The sequence below is a fragment of the Pteronotus mesoamericanus genome, unplaced genomic scaffold, assembly GCF_021234165.1.
Source record: "Pteronotus mesoamericanus isolate MK-2021 breed Mesoamerican mustached bat unplaced genomic scaffold, CSHL_Meso_final scaffold_232, whole genome shotgun sequence".
NCBI classification, from domain to species: domain Eukaryota; kingdom Metazoa; phylum Chordata; class Mammalia; order Chiroptera; family Mormoopidae; genus Pteronotus; species Pteronotus mesoamericanus.
In genome coordinates, this window is record NW_026555311.1 from 24,453,371 (window position 1) to 24,475,439 (window position 22,069).

A 22,069-nucleotide genomic window follows, 5' to 3' on the forward strand; every position below is an offset into this window, starting at 1 on the left:
TTGGTTTATCACTTGACAAATGACCCTGATTTATAATAACCTGCCAATAGCATATCAGGGAAAAGCAACATGCAGCCCATTACTTGTAGAAGCAATTACAGAAAATCACTTTGGAACAGTAGCACCATTCCACATTGTAACATGCACATGTGTTATATTGCACCTTCCTGAGTTGAACTTTGAAAACTGTGACCACATAAAACACCAGAGTGAATGAATTCATCCCAGGCTGGGCCTTCACTGGTGGTAGTAGTAATTTTGACCATCATAGCTATCATAGCTTCGCCCTTTATAGTAGCTGTACTCATCCTCATAGGCTCGGTAATTGTCCCCTCGAGGTTCCCCATTCTCATTTTCATAGACTTCATACCCATTGTCATATTCATTGGTGCCTGTTTGTTCATACTCCCCCTCATATTCAGTGGTGGTGGTTTCCCTCACAGGTGGGGGGGTGGTCCCATAGACCTCTGGTGGTGGAGTTGTAGGTTCAAACCTGACATTGTCCTGCTCTCCAGCCACTGTGGTTCCTTCTGCATTGGCATCAGGGACACTTTCTTCTTCCCCTTCTTCTTCGCCATTGTCTCCACCACTGCTGCCATTGCCATTATCAGCCTCTGTGCTGTTGGTGCTGGTTCCATTTATGCCTTGCCCATTTTCATCCACTTCCGCTTCATTTTCTTCATTTTCATTTTCTTCCTCTTCCTCTTCTTCTTCATCACTTTCTTCTTTCTTTGTAGCCTTCTTTCCTATATCTCCAGCCTGTAAGGAAAAATTTGAAAGAATCCAAATCTAGGCATGAAAATTGTAAAACTTAAGGCCATCACTTCATCCAACACAGACTGTACTGACAGCTTTGTTCTAGATGTAATTCTGAACTGAAGCCAATTTAGTATACAAAAGAATTGGTGGAGCCTTTAAAAATTCAGAATTGGTACCTTTGTCATTGGGTTTTGATAGCAAAAAATGTAGCTTATAAATAAGGCTCTGTGAGAGATGCTTTGTAGAGATTTGCTACTCATTTCCTCTGTCTTGGAATCCTATTCCCTGAAATGTAATGGCACCTCTCAAAACTTTTTACCCACTGCTAAGATGTTTGTCCTTAATCTTCTATTATATTGTAAAAGTCACTGAGATAACATGAGAAGACAACTTGCCTGGGAAAAGGTCTTCCCTTATTTGTAAACAGAAAAACTGTATCTGCTCTTGCTTTTTCAGTGGGTTAGAAAGACAATACAGAATACTGTGTATATAGTGTCAGGGTAACCTTAGACTTTAGTAGAGGAACAAAATCCAGTTCAACATTTTGGAGGAACTATTACCTCCTTGGGAAGTTGGATCGCAGCTAGACCTGCATTTCCCGTTCCCAGTGTGGTCTCCCCTCCATAGCCAGGTGTCGTAGCAGAGAGGGTGGAGTTCTCAGCCTCGGATTCTTCATCTTCATTTTCATTTGACTCTTCATTGTTTTCTTCTTCATTTGAAGTCTCCTGGTAGAAGTGTCCAAAGCAATAAAAGTGATTTTAGTCAGAAGATAATATTTGTTGGTAGTCATGAACCACTGTTGGAAAAAAACTTTGTATCTCTGCCAGTTCATCACCCACTGTTGATAATTCTGCTTTCTCTTATGCCATTTCAACTTCTAAGAACTCAATTCAAAGTTATCACATCCTATTTACCTCACTATAGTGCGTTTTATATATTTATACTTTCTATTTAATTAATTCAAAAATATTTGTGTAATAATTTCAGCATATCTTACTATGTGGTATCACATCATATTGGGCTTAGGCTCTTAAAGTCTATCAATTAAAGTCTTTTTAATTAATTTAAGTTTCATTCTACTGAAGTTGAATATAATAGGTTAATTTAAATAATTAAAATTAAAAAGTCATAACTACTGCACTATGGTAGTACATTAATTCTTATATTTTCTGGCAAATAAGCTGAGAACTTTCTACCTATTTTTTTTATTCTTTAGAACAGCCGTATAAGGTAGGATTATTGCTCTTACTTTAAAAAAAGAAATTAAGCTCAGAAAAGCTAAATAACTTGCTTAAGGTCTCATAATAAGTGATGAAGTTATATCTTTCCAACTCAAAAAGCTGAGCCCTTTGAAATGAATAAGGAAGTCTTTTGTGATGATCAGAATTTATATAAATTGTCCACACTATACCTATGATACATTTTTTAAAGGGGGTGTTTTTAATAAACCAACTCCTTTCAAACAAATTGATAACATGTCTTAATTACTCCAAAAGAAATGATTATATCTTATTTCATTTCATGTTTATTAAAAGAAAAAAAGATATATTTAATTCAAAATCCACCTACCAATATGTAAGCCAGTTGTGTGCCACATGCAGGATTCAAAAAAAGTCATGAATTTGACACACAATTTTTCTGAGCAGTGAAGAAATTAAACACTCAAAGAAATTCCTAACAATGTATTATGCTATTGTATGAATATGTTTTTAATAATTACTGCTCCTCAAATAATGCTTATCACAATCTTTTAACATTAATCTTTTTCCTATACTCGATGTTCCTAGACAATTGTTTGTTAATAGGGGTAATTTCACAAGGTTATTTACAGCTAATACTGAAAGTCAGGGATTCAAGGAGGGCAAGATGGCAGAGAAGTGAATGGAAGTCACACTGACTTCCTCCCATGACCAATCTGGAATACAGTAAATTGAGGAGAAATCACCTGGAACAAACAGTTGAACAATAGCGAGAGAGGAGCCTTATAACCTCGGACAGACAGAAGAATCATCTTTAACGCAACCAGACTTGTAAGGAGTGTGGTAGAGACTTCAGAAGGTAAGCTGGGTGCCCATGGGTGGCAAAGCCAGAGAGATATTGAAACAGCCAGTTGGATCCCCCTGAGAAGAGCGGGGTCTAAATCATAAGTGGGGATCTCCAGCCTACAGCACCACAATCCAAAATGTACACAGATAACAGCCAGCTGTGAAAAGCAGCAGAGTTGCTCTTTACAAGAGATGGGTGGCTGGAGACTCAAAGAGCCATTTGAAGCCACTTACCCTGGTCTCCAGCAAAGAAAGGGCCAGAGCGGGCTAGAGAAGCCTGAGGAGAGACTGTGGAAGGAGGCTTTGGGGAGGGAATTTAGGAATAGCCAGCAGGATCCTAGTGCTGACTCATCCCCCAAACAGCAGCAGCCATCTTGCTCAGGCAGACCACGCCCCTGAGTGGCATCAAAGTGAGAGGACACAATAGCCCCACCCCTAAGAGGGACTCTACCCTGGCCCAGTGGTGCTTAAGCCTGACTTCTGAATACAGAGTGGCAGTCACAGATAGTAGATCTCTGACTAAAGGGGACTCAGAGTGGTCTAGAGACATTTGTGGAGAGATGGGCAATGGAGGCCTTGGGGAGAGAACTGAGAGAGTAGCTGGCAGGATTCTAGTGCTGACTCATCCCCCAAATGGCAGCAGCCATATGACTCAGGCAGACCACTCCCCTGAAAACAGCAGCTTGACAGTACACAATAGCCCTGCACCCAGAGGGACTCTGTCCCAATCTGTGGTGCCTAAGCCTGACTGCTGAGTGCACAGTGACTAGATTAACAATTGAAGGAGACAACCACAGACAGCAGATTCCTGGAAGTCTCCAACAGTCTGCCTAAGGTCAGATGGGGTCAAATTCTGATATCACCCGAGGCAGATCCAAAAAGAAAAACATTGGTGTCCTACCATAGAAATTCATACCACGAAGTCAGGAAGTCAAGACAGATCAATTTTAGAAGATGAAGCAAAAATGAAGAGTCTCACAAATAATGGGAAGACAAAAAGAAAAAAAACAAAACACCAAAAAACCCGCCCGCTAATAGAAGGGAAAAGAGGAATCCCCAGAAAGAGAACTAAATGAAATAGAGGCAAGTAAACTGTCAGATACTGAGTTGAAAACAATGGTTCTAAGAAAGCTTAATGAGCTCAGTGAGCTCAAAGAGGACTACAAAAAACTAGAGGGAAACTATGAAGAACTTACTGCAAACTATATCAGCATGAAAACTGATATAGGAACTATCAATAAGAGACAAGAGGAAATGAAGAATACAATTCCTGAATTGAAGAACACAGTAGAGGGAATCAAAAGCAGGGTAGATGAAGCAAAGGATCAAATCCATGAGCTGTAGAGCAAGGTAGAAGAAAGCTTCAAGAAAGAGCAAAAAAAATGAAAAAAGACTAAAAAGAATGAAGAGGAGTTGAGGGAAATGTAGGGCAACCTGAAATGTAATAATATTCATATAATAGGGATGCCAGCAGAAGAAGAGGAGCAAGGGATAGAGAATCTGTTTGAAAAAATAATGATGGAAAACTTCCCTAATTGGAGGAGAGAAACAGTCACACAACTCCAGGAAGCACAGAGGGTCCCATTCAAGAGGAACCCAACGATGCCCATTCCAAGACACATCCTGATTAAAATGGCAAATATCAAAGACAAACAGAGAATCCTAAAGGAAGCAAAGGAGAAACAAGTAGTAACATATAAGGGAGTCTCAATACGTCTAGCAGCTGACTTCTCAAGAGAAACACTGCAAGCCAGAAGGGAATGGCAAGAAATATTCCAAGTCATGAAAAGCAAAGGCCTGCAACCAAGACTGCTCTACTCAGCAGGGCTCTCAATTAAAATGGAAGGTGAAATAAGGAGTTTCCCAGACAAAAGAAGGCTAAAAGAATACACCTCCACCAAACCAGTACTGCAAGATATGCTGAAGGGACTGCTTTAAGAAGATGAATAAAAAGAGTGAGAAAGAGAGGAACACAGGTACAAAGGGAAAAAATAAATAAGTATTAATAAAAACTTTGAATGTAAATGGATTAAATGCTCCCATCAAAAGACATAAGTTGCTGAATGAATAAGAAAACATGACCTACACTTATGCTGCCTACAAGAGACCCACCTCAGAACAAAGGACCTACACAGACTGAAAGTAAAGAGATGGAAAAAAATATTCCAAGCAAATGGACAGGAAAAAAAAGCAGAGGTAGCAATACTATATCAGACAAAATAGATTTCGAAGCAAAGGCCATAAAAGAGACCCAGAAAGACACTTCATAATAGTCAAAGGAAGAATCTATCAAGAAGACATAAACATTGTAAACATACATGCACCCAACATAGGAGCACCCAAATATATAAGGAAAATCTTGGAGGACTTCAAGAAAGATATAAACAGCAATGCACTCATAGTAGGGGATTTTTAACACCTCACTGTCAAAAATGGATAGATCTTCTAAACAAAACATCAACAAGGATATTGTGGAACTAAATGACACATTAGATCAAATGGACTTAACTGACATATCTAGAACATTTCATCCCAAAGAAGCAAAATACACATTCCATTCAAATGCACATGGAACATTTTTTAAAGTCAGACTACATGGTAGGACACAGAACGAGCCTCAATAAATTCAAGAAAATTGAAATCATAACATATATTTTCTTGGACCACAAGGTCTTGAAACTAGAAATCAACCTCGAGGAAAAAACTCAAAAACATTCAAACTCTTGGAGACTCAATAGCATGCTATTAAACAATGAATGGGTCAAAAATGAGATCAAAGAATAAATAAAAAAGTTTCTGGAAACAAATGAAAATGAACACACAACAGTCCAAAACCTATGGGACACAGCAAAGGCAGTCCTGAGAGGGAAGTTCATAGCAACACAGGCCTACCCAGAAAAGACAGAAACATTTCAAATAAAAGCCTAACCCTACAGCTTCAAGAACTGAAGAAACAACAACAAACAAAGCCCAGAATGAGTAGAAGGAAGTAAATAGGACCAGAACAGAAATGAATGATGTAGAGACTAAAAGAACAATTCAAAGAATCAACAGATCCAGGAGCTAATTCTTTGAAAAGATAAAATCAAAAAGCCTTTAAGCAGACTCATCAAAAAATAAAAAGGGAGAGGACCCAAATAAATAATATCAGAAATGAAAGAGGAGAAATAACAACTGATACCACAGAAATACAAAGGATTGTAAGAAATTACTACGAGCAATTATATGCCAAGAAATTTGAAAACCTCGATGAAATGGACAGGTTTCTAGAAAAATATAACCTTCAAACACTAAATGAAGAAGAAACAGAAAGCCTGAACCAACTGGTAACAGCTGGTGAAATTGAAGCAGCAATCAGAAAACTCCCAGCACACAAAAGCCCTTGACTGGAGAGCTCACAAGATAATTTTACAAAACATTTAAGGAAGAGCTAACCCATGTCCTTCTCAGGCTATTCCAAAAAAACCCAAGAGGAGGGAAGACTCCCAAACTCTTTTTATGAGGCCATCATAACCTGATCCCAAAATCAGATGAAGACACAACCAAGAAAGAAAACTACAGGCCAATATTGCTGATGAACATAGATGCTAAAATCCTCAACAAAGTATTGGCAAACTGCATCCAGCAATACTTAAAATTAAAAAGGTCATACACCATGACCAAGTGGGATTCATCTTAGGGATGGAAGGATAGTACAATATTTGCAAATCAATAAAAGTAATACATCAGATAAACAAAAGGAAAGACAAAATCACATGATTATATCAATAGATGCAGAAAAAGCATTTGATAAGGTACAGCACCCATTTAAGATAACACTCAGCAAAGTGGTAATAAAGGGGGCATACTCAACATAATAAAGGCTATATATGAAAAATATACAGCCAACATCATACTCAATGGGCAAAAACTAAAAGCTTTCCCACTAAGATCAGGAACAAACAAGGTTGTCTGTTTTCACCACTTTTCTTTAACATAATCTTGGAAGTCCTAAACACAGTGATCAGAAAAGAAAAAGAAATAAAAGGCATCCAAATTGGAAAGGAGGAAGTAAAACTGTCATTGTTTACAGATGACATGATAGTGTACATAGAAAAACCCAGAGACTCCGCCAAAACACTACTTGACCTAATAAGTGGATTTAGCAAAACAGTGGGATATAAAGTCAATATTCAGAAATCAAAGGCATTTTTGTGCACCAACAATGAAATATCAGAATCAGAAATCAGGAAAAAAAATCCCATTTGCTATAGCAACTAGAAAAATAAAGTACCTAGGAATAAACTTAATCAAGGAGGTAAAAGACCTGTACGCAGAAAACTACAAAACACTGAAGAAAGAAATTAAGGAAGACCCAAATAAATGGAAGCATATACTGTGTTCATGGATTGGAAGAATTAACATCACCAAAATGTCCATGCTACCCAAAGCAATCTATAGATTTAACACAATCCCTATTAAAATACCAATGACATATTTCACAGATATAGAACAAACATTTCAAAAAATTATATGGAAACATGAACAACCCCAAATAGCTGAAGCAATTGTGTGAAAGAAGAACAAAGTAAGAGGGATCACAATACCTGAAATCAAACTGTATTACAAGACCCCTGTAATCAAAACAGTCTGGTACTGGCATAAGAACAGACACATAGATCAATGGAACAGAATAGAGAGCCCAGAAATAGACAAATCCATGTCTCTATGATCAATTAATATTTGACAAAGGAGCAGAAGCTTAAGGAGTAAAAATAGCCTCTTCAACAAATGGTGTTGGGAGAGCTGGACAGCTACATGCAAAAAATCAAAATTCAACCACCAACTGACACCATACACAAAAATAAACTCAAAATGGATAAAAGACTTAAATATAAGCCATGATATCATAAAAGTCCTAGAGGAGAACATAGGCAGGAAACTCTCATATATTCCATGCAGCAATATTTTCACCGATATGTTCCTTAGACAAGGGACAAAGGGAAAGAATAAACAACTGGGACTTCATCAAAATGAGAAGCTTCTGCACAGCTAAAGAAAACGTCAGCAAAATGAAAAGGGAACCAACCATATGGTAAAATGTATTTGCCCATGATACCTTGAACAAGGGTTTGATCCCCAAAATATATAAAGAACTCACAAAAAATCCAATTAAAAAATGGAAAAGGACGTCAACAGACATTTCTTCAAGGAGGACATATACAGGGCCCAGAGACATATAAAAAGATGTTCAACATCACTAGACATTAGAGAAATGCAATTTAAAACCACAATGAGATACTACTTCACACTGCTCATAATGGCCATCATAAACAAATCAACAAATAACAAGTGCTGGCGAGGCTGTGGAGAAAAGGGAACCATAGTCCACTGTTGGTGAGAATGCAGACTGGTGTAGCCACTCTGGAAGACAGTTTGGAATTTCCTCAAAAAACTAACAATGGAACCACCTTTTGACCCTGCAATTCTACTGCTGGGATTATACCCTAAGAATCCCAAAATACCAATTCAAAAGAACCTATGCACCCCAATGTTCATAGCAGTGAACATTTACAATAGCCAATTTACAATAGCCAAGTGGGGGAAGCAAAGTAAGTGCCCGTCAATAAATGAGTGGATCAAAAAAATATGGTACATTTACACAGTGGAATAGTATGCAGCAGAAAGAAGAAAGAGCTACTACCCTTCCTGACAGCATGGTTGGAACTGAAGAGCATTATGCTAAGTGAAATAAGCCAGGGGGTGAAACACTAGTACCATATGATTTCACCTGTAAGTGGAGCCTAGTCAGCAAAACAAAACAAGGAAGAAAAATTAACCAGCAACATCGAAAGAAAAAACAAATCAACAGTAACGAGAGGGAAGGAGAGGAAAAGAAGGGGAGGGGTCAAATCAAGGAACATGTATAAAGGACCCATGGACAAAGCCAAAATGGGGAAGGATTGAGGGTGGGAGGTGGGGTTTAGTGGGGCAGGGGAATGTAGTCATGGGAAAATGGAGACAAATCTTTTTGAACACTGAAAAAAAAATCAAGAATTCATGCATTTAGAATTTACTTTAAGTCAAAACATTGAATTCATTTTAATGTATTTTTAAAAATATTGTGATACTAGGATTACTTTAGGGATCCTATATCTTAAGACTTGAAAAACAAAAAAAACCCAGATTTAGCCTGCCTTTGTATTAAAACAAATAACTAAAAAATATGTTTGTTTCAGCAAATTTATAAATTCCACTGTTTCAATGAAATCTTGAGAATACTACAGTCAACCCCAAAATGTTATCCAAGCTAATTGTGTCAAATATTCAACAAACACTGTACTGTTTATTTATTTTTTTCATGTTTATGCTTTCGTCCAACAGACTAAATCTTTTGGGGGTAGAGGAGGAACTATCCTAAGAGTAGGACAATGTGCAAGTTGGGTCCTGTACCCTTACTTCACAGGTGAAAAATCTGATGTCCAATGGAATAAATGACTTGTATGAGATCAAATAGAGAGCAGTTCATCAGTGGCAGGGTGATGAATGTAGCGGAAACCCCCTATTTATAGACACCTACATTTTCTCCTAAAACTCCTTGTTTTTCTAGATACTTTATTTGAGGACGTCCTGCTGCAGTAAGTTAAAAAGAAAAATAGGTCAGTCTGTTGTTGATGGGCATGAGGCTTCAAATATCTTATTGGATAGAAAAATTAACAGTTATTTGTGCTTTAAAAAGTAATATTAACCCAGTTGAATGGCTAAAATGACAGAAAGAAAAAATGTTGATGAAAATGTAGAGTGATTAGAACCCTTCTACTGACAGTGAGAATTTCCATTTGGAAAGTTGCTTAGTTACATCTATTCAGGCTGAAACTATGCATAGCATTTTGACTTTGAAATTTTACTTCTAGGTAAATTAGCTGCCAGAAATGAATGCGTATGTTCACCAGAAGGAATACTAGAATGTTCATAGCAGTACTCTTTGTTGTAACCCACACTTGGAAAATACCCCAATGCCCATAAACAGAAGAATAATACATTGTGGTACATTCACATAATGAAATACTAACAATGAGAATAAATAATTTACTACTATAGAACAACATGGATCAATCTCTGAAAGTGAGAGTGGAGCAGGCCACATGCAGAAGAGCATATGTTCTGTTATTTGTGATTTGATATATACATATAATATACAAAAAGAGGTAAAAACAATCTGTTAGGAGTCAAAATAGCAGTTTTCCTTCATGGGACTTGATTAATGAATGGAATGGAGCCCAAAGCATACGCTGCTTTTTGATATAAGTGCTGGTTACATTTGTGTGTTCAATTTCTGAAATTTCAATGATCTGTATACATAGGATAATTGTGTTATGTGTATTATATTTCAATAAGGGTTTTATGTTTATTAAGGCTGAATAATTTAAAAGTGGAAAAATGTATGTGTACCAAACAGAAAGTATGCCTAAGCACCTTCTCATGTGAATACAATTCCTAGGTACTCTATTTAATGTGAACTGCCAATAAACTTTTAGGGAAGGAATAGGGAAAAAAGTTCTTGTATAATCTTATAGAATTGAAGACTCCCAGGTTTACTCATCTACTTTTCATGATCAGTTTTAATGAATGATCTTTGGAGCATTTATTCCTCTGAAGGTTCGAAACCAAACAACCAAATATTTTCTGGGCTACAGAAGAGAGTACAGCACTCTTAATTCCTAAAGAGGAATGAAACCTATAGTCTCTATGTTTCCTGGATCATGTGGAGTTTGAAGATAACTTCTGGATGGGCCATAAATGTTCAGAGCTTGCTGGCAAAATTTTAAGTGTGATTTCACCAGAGCCCTAAAGGAGTCCTCTTCTTCCTTCACCCCCAACCACCATCACAAGAAGTAAAGAACCATTGCCAAAAGGAATACAATCTATGTTGGAAATCTAGCTGGCAAGGCAACTTTACAATCACCGTACACCAAACAGCTGTAGTTAAATGGATTGCCTTAGCTTACTTCTTGTGTAAGATTACTATGTGGAACTATAGGCAAAATTTTGTGAGATTTAGTGGGTGCCATTTCGCTTGGTACTGCCTTAACATTATTGATAGGGCCTTCCTCTTTAAGCTATTAGGTAAATTATTATACTGGAAATGTTAATTTTATAGTTAAAATATTAAACAATTTGTCACTTTTAAAGTTCCCACACTGTTTTGTTTTCAATATAGCAGACATATTTAGCCATGATTCATTTGTGACTGTCATTGTCCATTCATAAATAGCACCTATGAATACCTGAATTTAGAAAGTTCCCAAACCAGTGGATTGCTATAATTGACAATCCAGGAAAATGTACCTAATTAGAATGTTTCCTTGAACAAGAGTGTCAATTAAAAACATGTTAGTACAATTTCCAAGATACATAGATAAATTTTAGCCATAAACTATACTGATTTGTCGTACTATATTAGAAGATATTTTTTACATCTTGAGTATTTAAATTTCTGTAAGAACATGAACTTTGTTTTTAGACACAAAAAAAGATATGAAATTCCTATCAAAAAGAAGAACCCTATTTTGGTGGGTTAAGAAAGGTAGATGAACCATAATAACACTGTAGACTAGAGGATATAAGATCAGCTTTTATATACCACTCACTTAGTAAATTAAGTATTTTTAAGTTCAGTCATAAAAATAAACATTTCACTGAGTTTAGAATTATTATGTGCTTATCTTTTACCATCATGTTTTATCCTCTAAAATATAAATAGTAATTCCTTTCATTTTTTATAAGAGTTCACACTTCTCCACTTAAAATGGAGACACTTGGTTTTGTGTACCACTTATAGGTAACTTTAACCCCAAACTGCAATAGTGTTTTCAGTGCATTTCAGTTGATTCTAATTTAAATAACATTTCACTCTTTGAAAATAGAACACTGTGGGCAGTTGGTAAGCTAGAAATGGCTATTTGCTGATTCCCTATTACAGTAAACTATTTTCTTATTTGTGTTTGTGCTGCCTAATTTGTTATGAAAAAACCTGCAGAAATTTCTTACCTCTTCTTCTCCCTCTTCTGAGCTATCACCATCTTCATTTTCTTCAGATGAGTCACTGCTCTAAAAATATATAAACATGACTTCATACCCATATGAGTATATGTGCAGATTTACACTTATTTACTTTGAATAGTTATCATGCTTATATGAGAAAGATTGAGATTGGGCATGTATAAAATGAGGTTAGAGAGAAAAAGGCATTTTACAATGATGAAGATATGTATGAGATACTCCATTTTTAATTCCAAAGCATAGACAGTATCTTGAAACACTTCATATGTAAAAACTAGAGTAATGAATGACAAAATTGCTTAACTCTGAGAGACCAAGAGGATTATCTGGCCCAATTTCTTTATTTTACAGATAAGGTATCTGAAGCCCAGAATGGTTGTGACTTCAACCAGTTCAAGGCAAATCTTGGTTCACATAGATCACAGTTTTATTTTCTTTATAAAATATGAATAAAATAATGATTAGGCTTATTATAAAATGAGTTGTTATTCAGTGATTTTCTTAAATATTTTTTACCTAAAAATACTGTCTAAACTTTATACCCATACACACACAGATATGCACGTACACACACATATACATACAGGGATGGGCAAATGTATACTTACAGTTGCAATAAAAATAATACAATAATTAATAAATAATAAAAGAATAAACTTTCAAGTACTCACAACTGTAAACCTACTTTTGCCCACCCCCTATATTATAAATTATACAAGAGAATAATTAATTCATATATTCATTGAAGAGATTTTAGAGTGCCATCTCTCTAAAGGGCTCAATATTGAATGAGAATAAACTGAACCAAGGAATCTGTTATAAAAATATAATTACAGGTATAAGTTAATGAGTTACTTTTTAAAAGAAAATGTAAATCTAAACTTTTGCCTTCAGAGCCTTTAAGACAAGACAGGAGATCTTTTATCCTTCTCCCAATTTCAAGTCAAACTAAATTTTCCTTCCTTTTCTGCAACTACTCTTAATAGCAACATGTATACAAATGGATACCCAACTTATGATTCTGTCATTTTCTAGTTGGCAAACTTTAACTTTGATTCTGATGACTCAGTTAAGCTCCATGGGTTTTAGAAAATATAGCTGCAGAAGAACCTCTTTGTTACAGATCAGATTTTAGGAAACAGTCAGGAGCCAGTCCTGCTCAGGGCCATCCCTGCTGGGCTCATTCTTCATGTGGCCACACCATCCACCCATGGGAAGGGACTGCTTGTCCCCTTGAGCAAGAATAACCTTGGGTGGAAAAGAAAATAAGTAGACGTTCTTCCACTGCCATGATCCTAATGGCTGTGCTTTCTCTAGTCCAGAGAGTAAATAAAGAATAATATTATATTTGAACTCTTTTTATTTATTAGTTAAATTATAGATAGAGGATGACATATTTATACAGCATATTTTGCCTCGGTGGGAGTGTTTCATCATTTTTCAAGCTTTCTCATGCCTAGCTTTCTTTCAACCCCAACCACATCACTCTTCAATTAACATCTGCAGTGAGAACAGTTTTAAAACAGTGTGTATCAGCAAAATACAGTTTTTTAAAAACAGTGGAAAAGGACTGCATACAGTGCCTCAATGCCTTGGCTTTTTCTTATTTTCCTTTCATTTATGCCTTATTACCAATTTGACACTAAGTTCCATAGATTTTCTGCAAGTCTTTTCTATGCATAAATTCTTTTTACCATGACTCCTTCTAACTTCTTTCTGTCCATGTATTCAATCCCCAAATGTACATTCTAGGCGTCGTACTGAGAACGAGGGTCACGGCAAGGGATGAAGCTGGAAATGTGGACAGTTTCCCCATATCAAGCTCTGAAAGCTGAGATGAGCTCAATAAAACACATATGAGATAAAATTCCTACTCTCTAAGTGTGCACACACTAATCAAATATCATATGAATCATAAAAAGCAATTTCCTCAATTAAAAATGCTTAAGATGTGACCTTATTCATATTTCCATTGCTATAACCACACAGAAGAGCTATGGTAGATTGCTGATAGCTTTGCAATCAATATAACATATTTCATACAAGTTGGTATTTTAGAAATAGTTATTTATAAAGACAGATTTGTTTAAATAAAACATGAATTTCAAAGCAAATATAGCTGAATCCATTTTGGTGTGACAATCTTGGCACTAAATATTTAACAGACTTAAGAGAACAATAAAGAGCTATGGAAATATATAAGCAAACATGAAGAGAAAAAGTCCTGGAAATCAAGCTTTGCAAAATAGAAGAATATATCATAAACATTAGGTGAGACTGTTAGATCAGGAGATGTTTTGTTGCATTCTTTTTTAAAACAACTATTTTACTTATAAATTCTTAATGAATTGAGATATACTTATCTGCATGTAACTTGTGGAAATTTGTATGCTAAATATCTACTAAAAGATCCACAGACTTTGAGTCTATCAATGAAATATAAACTATCTCCTAAATATTTCACTATGGATTTTTAATTGGACCACACCCATACGTATTGATAAAAATTTCTCGGTGGCACTATCTTTAAGTACCTGGTGTTTTAGAAAAGTTGAGGAGCTAGTCAGAAATGTAAATTTATTATCACTTCCATTTTATTTAAGGCAGAAAATGAAGCACACTGTCAAATGAGCAATGTTTATTCATGGGCCTGAGGTGAACCAAAAAATGAAAGACAGTTCTGAAAACCCACAGTTCTTGTATCATTTGTGCTCACATTTCTTTGGCCACACATATTCCCCATAATTATTATGGTGCTAGAAATACTTTAAAATTATCATTTCCTATCATTGTATGAATTAGAGATGGGTTAGCCCAACTTATGGTAGGAGGCTGTGCCAAGCCACTGAACTAAGGCATCGTTTCCAGCATCTTGACTGCTTTTAGTGTCTCAGGAGTCCTGGGTCAAATGGCGCATAATTGGTGCCCTGAACCCAAACTGTATAGGAGTAAAAATAGTGCAATCCTGGTTTGTTGTATATTTAAAATTAACACCACACCCTCCAGTTTTCCAAGGCTCTCTTCACAGGTAAGCCAATAAAAATAGAAACTTATTTTTAGTGTTCAGTTGTTTTCCATTTTGTTTTCAAATTTTAAGAATGTTTTGCTTTTCTCATGAGCATTTTAGTTTACTTCATGAATTTCTCGGTTTCCTCTGCATTTTTTGAGCCCATGTAATAATTATGCTTCAATGAAAGACATTTATTGCTCTAGGGATCTACACAGGTCAAAGGTTCAAAAAACCTTCAGCAATCACCATTGATTATCAAGAATTTCTTTTTAAATGGTCTTTACTGTTTATAAAGTCAATTTTTTCCTACCAATTAAAGGACTCAAAAATTATTGGGTATGAAACAGCTGTATGACAGTATTGAATCAACTGTAGCATGATGATCAGTGGTCTTATCACTGACTTAGTTGTCAGCAACTGCTAAAATAGTCCACTTTTGCCAGTGACTTAGCCAAAATACCTGAATTGAATGTGCCAAGGTATTTGCTTTTATTATATCATTCTAGAATGGGCCCAAAATGATTTTACTCTCTCTGTGTGTGTATCTCTGCTTTAAAAGAGAACTAAGGATAATTTTTATTTTATATTAAAAAAAACTTTTTGTAGTAAGTGATCTTTGTGGCTGAAGTGAGAGTTTAATTTAATGTTTCACAATTAAATTTGATTCTCCTTCGATTGTACTGGGTGAAAAAATAACAATTTTTATACTTACCTGAACTGGAAATCTTTTTAGAGGAGGATAAAAGTAGGCATGCTTATAAAGATAATAGCGTGGTCTGTATTTAAAGACCTGCATAAACAAAAGAAATGATATAGTCATGTTTAATGTGCAAATATATCTAGAGTAAGTATAGTCAGGTCAAAGAAGTATGCTAAAATTAATTACCCCATTTTCTTCAGAATTCTCTAATTTGGCTCTTCGGTGAAAATTTTTCATCTGTTTAAAAGAGTATTTGATTATTACATATCCTCTCCTTGACATAAAAAGATAAAAATGAAAATAAATATGTTTTTAATAAAGAACTTACTGAGAAAGCACAGGCCATTCCCAAAATGCTGAGCAATATTAAAGCAGTCTTCATTTTAGAAATTGCTTCTGGAATTAATGAAGTGATAAAGTTAATAAATATTAAAACTAAAAGTGTAACTTTTTACTCATATTAGACAATGAAGTGTTTAATTTTATTTCCATTTATAGTTTTAAGTAATTAAGACCAAATTCCTGCTTTTGTTTCAAAATCGGTCCTCTTATTTAAGTGCTATAAGACTGACTTTACCCCTGTTTAATAATCTTGAGTTCCATATTTGGTCTCAACCTCTGTGCTAGGATCTGTCACCAGAAGACCCTTTCATCACTGCAAAGGGCTCGAATGCTTAGCATGACTGACACGGGGGCTAGGAGGCCTCCTAACATCACTGACATAGAAGAATCAGCTAAGTGAAATGAATTGGTAGTGTGGTTATGAGACCTGTTTGTTTTGCTTATGATTAATAACTAAGTGAAAATTGAATACATTTAAATGATTGCTTTTATGCCAATGATCCTATAGGCGTTTCCAGCTTCTACGTAGCTTTTGAACTAAACGGTCACTTGTAAAATGGAAACAAGGCACCATTTTCCTATGAATCTTACAATACTTATACTTGGTATGTTTTATGCGTGTAAAGTGATCCATAATATGTGAAATACTATTCCCATAGCACATTGTGCCAACAACCGTGTATAAGGACGATTCTGTGGGAAGAGTTCATCAGAGCTGCACCTTAAGATATGAGGGGCAAATTTCCTCTGACAAGGTTTTACCCCAGCTCCATCTAAACTTCCCTTTGCAGGTGAGGGAGGCTGTCATGGGATGGATCAGGGGCTCTCCAGGTCAGGGCAGAACCGAAGACGCAACTCAGAGTGGGAATAGCTCCTGAACAGCCTAGGGGTTTGTAGCCATGCAAAGGTCTCAGTTCCACATAGATTCCTCATAAGTAAATGGACATAGTGAAATCCTACCTTAATTGTATTGTATTTGATAAAATCCAGTTTAATAGAAGTTGTATAAACTTAGCTGACAGCCTACTAACACCCACCCACTTGCACTGACATACACATTTGACTGTGAGTGCTTTCTCATACAGAGTGACAACTTGGCTACATTTTGGAAACAATATGTAATGGTAATGGCAATTTCCCCATCAACACACTTGGAAAAGTAATATTTAAAATGTGTAAAACCCATGTATATACTATACCCTGAAGGTTAATTTTGCATTTTGTCATCATTAACCAAAAATTATTGCATCATTACTGACTATCTGACACTAAAGTAAACATTACGTAAGGTAAGGCTTGAGGCCTGGGGAAGCTGTCTTGGGCCCTAAGACACACTTTGTGTCAGAGTTGGTCTTCCAGTTTTGATGCCTACACACTTCCTCACAGTCCTCCCTACTTTAGTAAAACTTCTTGATGGTCACACTGGGATAAAGAGGCATTGCTCCAGAAGAGACTCATCTGCTTAAGAAGCTTTCACTGTTCCTTGGGTGCTCTGAGTAATACTTTGAACTATGCCACCTATGATTAAGCCCACTCAAAAACAGGAAGATTGCTGCTCTGTAGCTTCATAGAAAAGAGTTGGAATATTTATAATATCTTAAGGAGCTAGAAACATAAATACATAGAACCATAGGAAGAGTTTTTATTACATAAATTTCTCATAACAAACTATAAAAAACTAGATGAAAACATAGCAGGGGTAATATAAAAAGAACCAAGTGGTTCAGGTAGAGAGTAACTGACTGCCTACATAAACTTCAATTTATTTACTTTGTGATTCAGCAAAAGTAAAGACCTCTATATTGGCTATAATAACTCAGAAAACAGTTTCAATATTCTTAAAGAATAGTTCTGCAGTTCTAATTACAAGTTTTTATTGGGAAAATTATTGTAAGCTACCGATATTATTTATTCCTCTAGTACCGTTTATTTTTTCATACTGATTTCAGAGCTGTAGGATAGCAACTCTTTGGAACTAAATGCATAATGTATTAAAAAGGCTTTGTACATAATTAAAATACAGATTAGGCATAGTTTATGGAGAGATATGCATATATTGAGGCAGGTTTGAAAATGCAAAATAATATTTTACTCAGGTTATCTTAAATGTCCGAGAATGAGGGAATAAACAGTTACCTATGAGATGCAAAGATTATAAAGGAGGAAGCATCATATTTTAGCTTATTTGCATAATATTAAGGATTTACATATATAGGTTAATAAACTCAGCCTTTTGGAAAGAATCTAAAATCTGAGGTACTTAGTTTAATGCTAAACAAGTATTAAATTACATAGCTATTCTATGCCTTACGATAATACCAAAAGTTAAATAAAAAATTTAAAGCCAAGTCCAGAGATGTAAAATGTGGAGTGTTTGATTTTAAGATAATGAAGCTGTCATATTAAGACTTACCTGTTTGTAAGCCCTGGGATGAGGAGGCAGGCTCGCAAGAGTGAGTGACACAGATTGAATATTTTCTCTGCTCTCTCACTCACTCATTCACTTGCCCTTCCTGGCTATAAACTCTTCTTTGCCTTCCAACAGCCAATCACTGTCATGGTCATGGTGATGTCAGAATGTGGATTCTCACCAGAAAACCCCCAAACATCAACACTTTTTCAAGACACAGGCTCGGTTGAATAAACATGAAATAGTTCTAGTGCCAAGAAGTTTGCATTGTGGAATTTAATTGAAGGTTTAGATGAAGATGAATAGTTTGAGTTCTGAGTATATATAATATACTGGATTTGAATTAAAATACATAAGTAGCAAAAGATTTAACCATTTAAAAATGTCATAATTATGCAAGAGTTTACTATATCGAAAAAAATAAAAATACATTGTCATCAAATACAATCCTACATTATTAGTTTAGTAAAAAATAAACTAAATAAGGAGCTGAAGAACAATTAATATTTAATACCAATTATTATATATTTTTCCTGAAATGTGCTTCACTGCCTCAGTATTCAAAATTAATATAATTAAATGTCAGGATTCATGAGATATAGTTACTAAAATGTAGCACTGAATATAAAAGTTAGAATTTTGAGGTTCATGCTACTAATAGGAAGTTTTCATTTATTGTTTTGTAAAATAAACCTCTTTAGATTGCTTATTTATATGGTCCCTTCCTGTTGTAAAAGTGATGTCACCACATTTTATTTTCTTGGACTTCTCTATGCCTTTTTTATGTTCCCTTTCATATTTGATGTTTTCTTTATGTGCATAGAAACAGAGGATTAGAGCGGGAAAGTGCGATCTGTTGTTGTTGAAATGATTCATGAAAACCAAACCCGCAAAGGACTGACTGATAAACTAAAGTGCCATTTTTTAAAATTTACAAAGGGAAACTTAGCTTAATAGCTTGCTTATTTCCCTTGTGCAGTAACTTTATTCTTCCCCTGGTAATTTTACTCTATCTGAGAAACCAAAAATTAATAAATATCATTTTTAAGTGTGTGTGCCAGTCACCGGTTAGATGTGTCACTGGAAAGGGACTGGGATGGGGCATGTCTTCCCCAACATGGTCTGGAATATGGGGTTTCTTGACTTCATTCAGGAAATATTTCAAGATATGAGTCCAGGTGATTTTGAGAGTATGTTGATTAAAGCTAAGGACAGTGAAACAAAGAAAGGGCTAAGGGTAGAAAAGGCAAGATCACAGCAACAGGTGTGAGTCTAGGCAGAGCTGCCTTGGCCCTTTGGAAATGTGAGGAAAAGAATCGAGTCAAGTGGAACTGCCTTGGCCTTTTTAGAATGAAAATCACAGAGGCAGAAGAAGTGAGCCATGTTGGGCTTTGTGGACTCAGGAAGCAAAAATTAGGGAGAAAAAAAGTCCTTAGAGTCAGGTTCAGGGGGTTAGCTCAGGAGGCGCTGCCCCTGCCCACTACTCTGCTGGTTGCAAGTCTCCTGGTGACCCTTAGAGCTTAGGAGAAAGAAAGCAAAGAAGGGGGGCACAGGCATCCTTTGCTGGCATCCTTTGTCTTAAGTGTTTTTATCTGTTTTTTAAAAGCAGGATTTCTAGGGAAATTCTCAGGGTAGGGTCTCAACACAATATTCATCAGGTTTCCAGGTATGCCTTTAATATACTGATGAACCAGCCCTGGCTGGTGTGGCTCACAGGGTTGAGCACTGGCCTGCGAACCAAGAGGTCACCCGTTCAATTCCTGGCCAAGGCGCATGCCTGGATTGCAGACCAGGAACCCAGTTGGAGGCATGTGAGAGGCAACTAATCGGTATTTCTCTCGCACATCAATGTTTCTCTCCCTCTCTTTCTCCATCCCTTCCCTTCTATCTGAAAATAAATAAATAAAACCTTTTAAAAAATATGCTGATGCATCAAAATGAGCATATGTGGCAGGGGGCAGGTTGGGATCATTATCTCATCAGTTCTTACTTATATCTTGGATTTCACTCTAATTGGATTTTTTGTTGTTTGTTACCCTGACTTCATCCATTCTGGGTTTTGGCTGGCACTAATGGCACCAACAGGATCTCTGTTATCTCTCTCGCTGACTAGGGTGCTTTAAACTGCTCACTCACTGGTTGGGGAGGAGAGATACAAACCATTTGCTCCTAAGTGTCTTTGATTAGGGGAAATAAAAATCTTGTAATTTATTAGTTAGCTGTTAATTGCTTGACCATTTGTTTAACAGTATCAGTTTCCCCATTCCCTTTGACAAGGAATTTTCTAGACTCTTACTAATCTGCCTCAGATGGTTTGAATAAATCATCTTTTATTTCAGAAAATATGCCTGGAAAATATAGACTCATAAAAAGAGAATTTAGATAGGTCCTTACAATTTAATTCAACCCCCAAAATTTAGATCATCTTAGCAAACTTTAGATTATTAAGTTTTTCACTTATTTTCCTGAACCAGGACAATGGAGAACCAATGTACCAGGACAAGGAGAGTCAAATATAAGAGAGATCTGGTCCATGTGTTTAAAATTTTCACTGTTGTACAGAGAGACAGACTTATAGTCCTAAGGCACAGTAATAAAAATATCTACAAAGTTTAGAGGTGCTGCAGATATAGGGAGGTTTAATTCTAACTGACAAAGCAGTGGAGCTGGATCCTGACTTCAGAATAGTAATTTGCTAGGTTATCAATAGGGAAGAGATTATCAAGAGGAGAGTGGAAAACATTCTTGGGAATGGATATAAAAGACATGGAAAATATGGGCAACATAAACACCATCTATTATTGAATATTTGCTGAGTGCTCTTGTGCTAGTTCTTCACTTGGGCTATTTCACTCATCCTTCACACAGGCAGAAAATAAGTCTATGAAATCATTCCCCTTCTTTATGTGAGGCAAGTGAGGTAGAGTGATGCCCTGAGCTGTATGGCTAATAAATGGAAGAATTTAGGGATCAAGGTGAAGTCTGCCTAATCCTACAGTCTACTTTAAATCACTATATATCCTTGTTGACACATGCAGAAATATTCATTAATTCAATAGATTGGAATAGAGTGAGTGGAAATAATGACAAATGAGGGGGATTGCATAGACAAAGACCAGAGGTTAAAATGAGACTATAGGTTGCAGTAAGGAGTATGAACTCTATCATGGAAGGGAAAAGTACCAAAGAGTTAAAGCAGAAAAATAATATATTTAGATTAGCCATTTGAAAAAAAAATGTTGTTGACAAAGCAGAGCTGGGTTAAAGAAGGCAATATTGTTATGGAGGAGAGAAGCTTCCAGAAGCTATTTTAGTGGTCCAAGAAAGCAATGATACAGGTCTGAACTAAAGCAATAGCAATGGGGATAAGTATGGGACAAATGAGGGGAATATTGATATTAAATAAATAATATTAATAGGATTTAGTAGGAGTAAGTAAAGTAGAGAAGCCTACGATGAGTTCTGGACTCATGGCTTGGGTAATTTTGTGAGTGCTGGGACCCTATCTCAGGCAATGCCTGGTGCGGTAATTAATTGGTATACTATAATCACTTAGCAAGTTGTTAACAGTCTATTATATAATGAAAGGAACACTAACTGAATATCAAAAGACAGGGGTTTTGTTCTTGATTCTATTGCTATGTGAACCACTTAACCACCCTGAGGCTTCAACTTTATCCATCTTTAAAAAATAAGGGGTTTAGGGGAGAGGGGAACTGGATAAAGGATGATGAAAGAATAACCAAAGGACATTTCTGCAT

General features: G+C 35.9%; 1 protein-coding gene across 1 annotated transcript; it reads right to left on the reverse strand.

The window, feature by feature from the left end:
- Positions 1 to 237: 237 nt before the first annotated feature.
- IBSP (integrin binding sialoprotein) lies at positions 238 to 15,938 on the reverse strand. The gene is made up of 7 exons (XM_054591554.1): positions 15,885 to 15,938; positions 15,743 to 15,793; positions 15,569 to 15,646; positions 14,844 to 14,846; positions 11,835 to 11,894; positions 1,320 to 1,484; positions 238 to 759 (listed from the first exon to the last, which is right to left on the reverse strand). The coding sequence occupies exons 1-7, from the start codon at positions 15,936 to 15,938 to the stop codon at positions 238 to 240; spliced, it is 933 nt and encodes a 310-aa protein (XP_054447529.1).
- Positions 15,939 to 22,069: the final 6,131 nt, after the last annotated feature.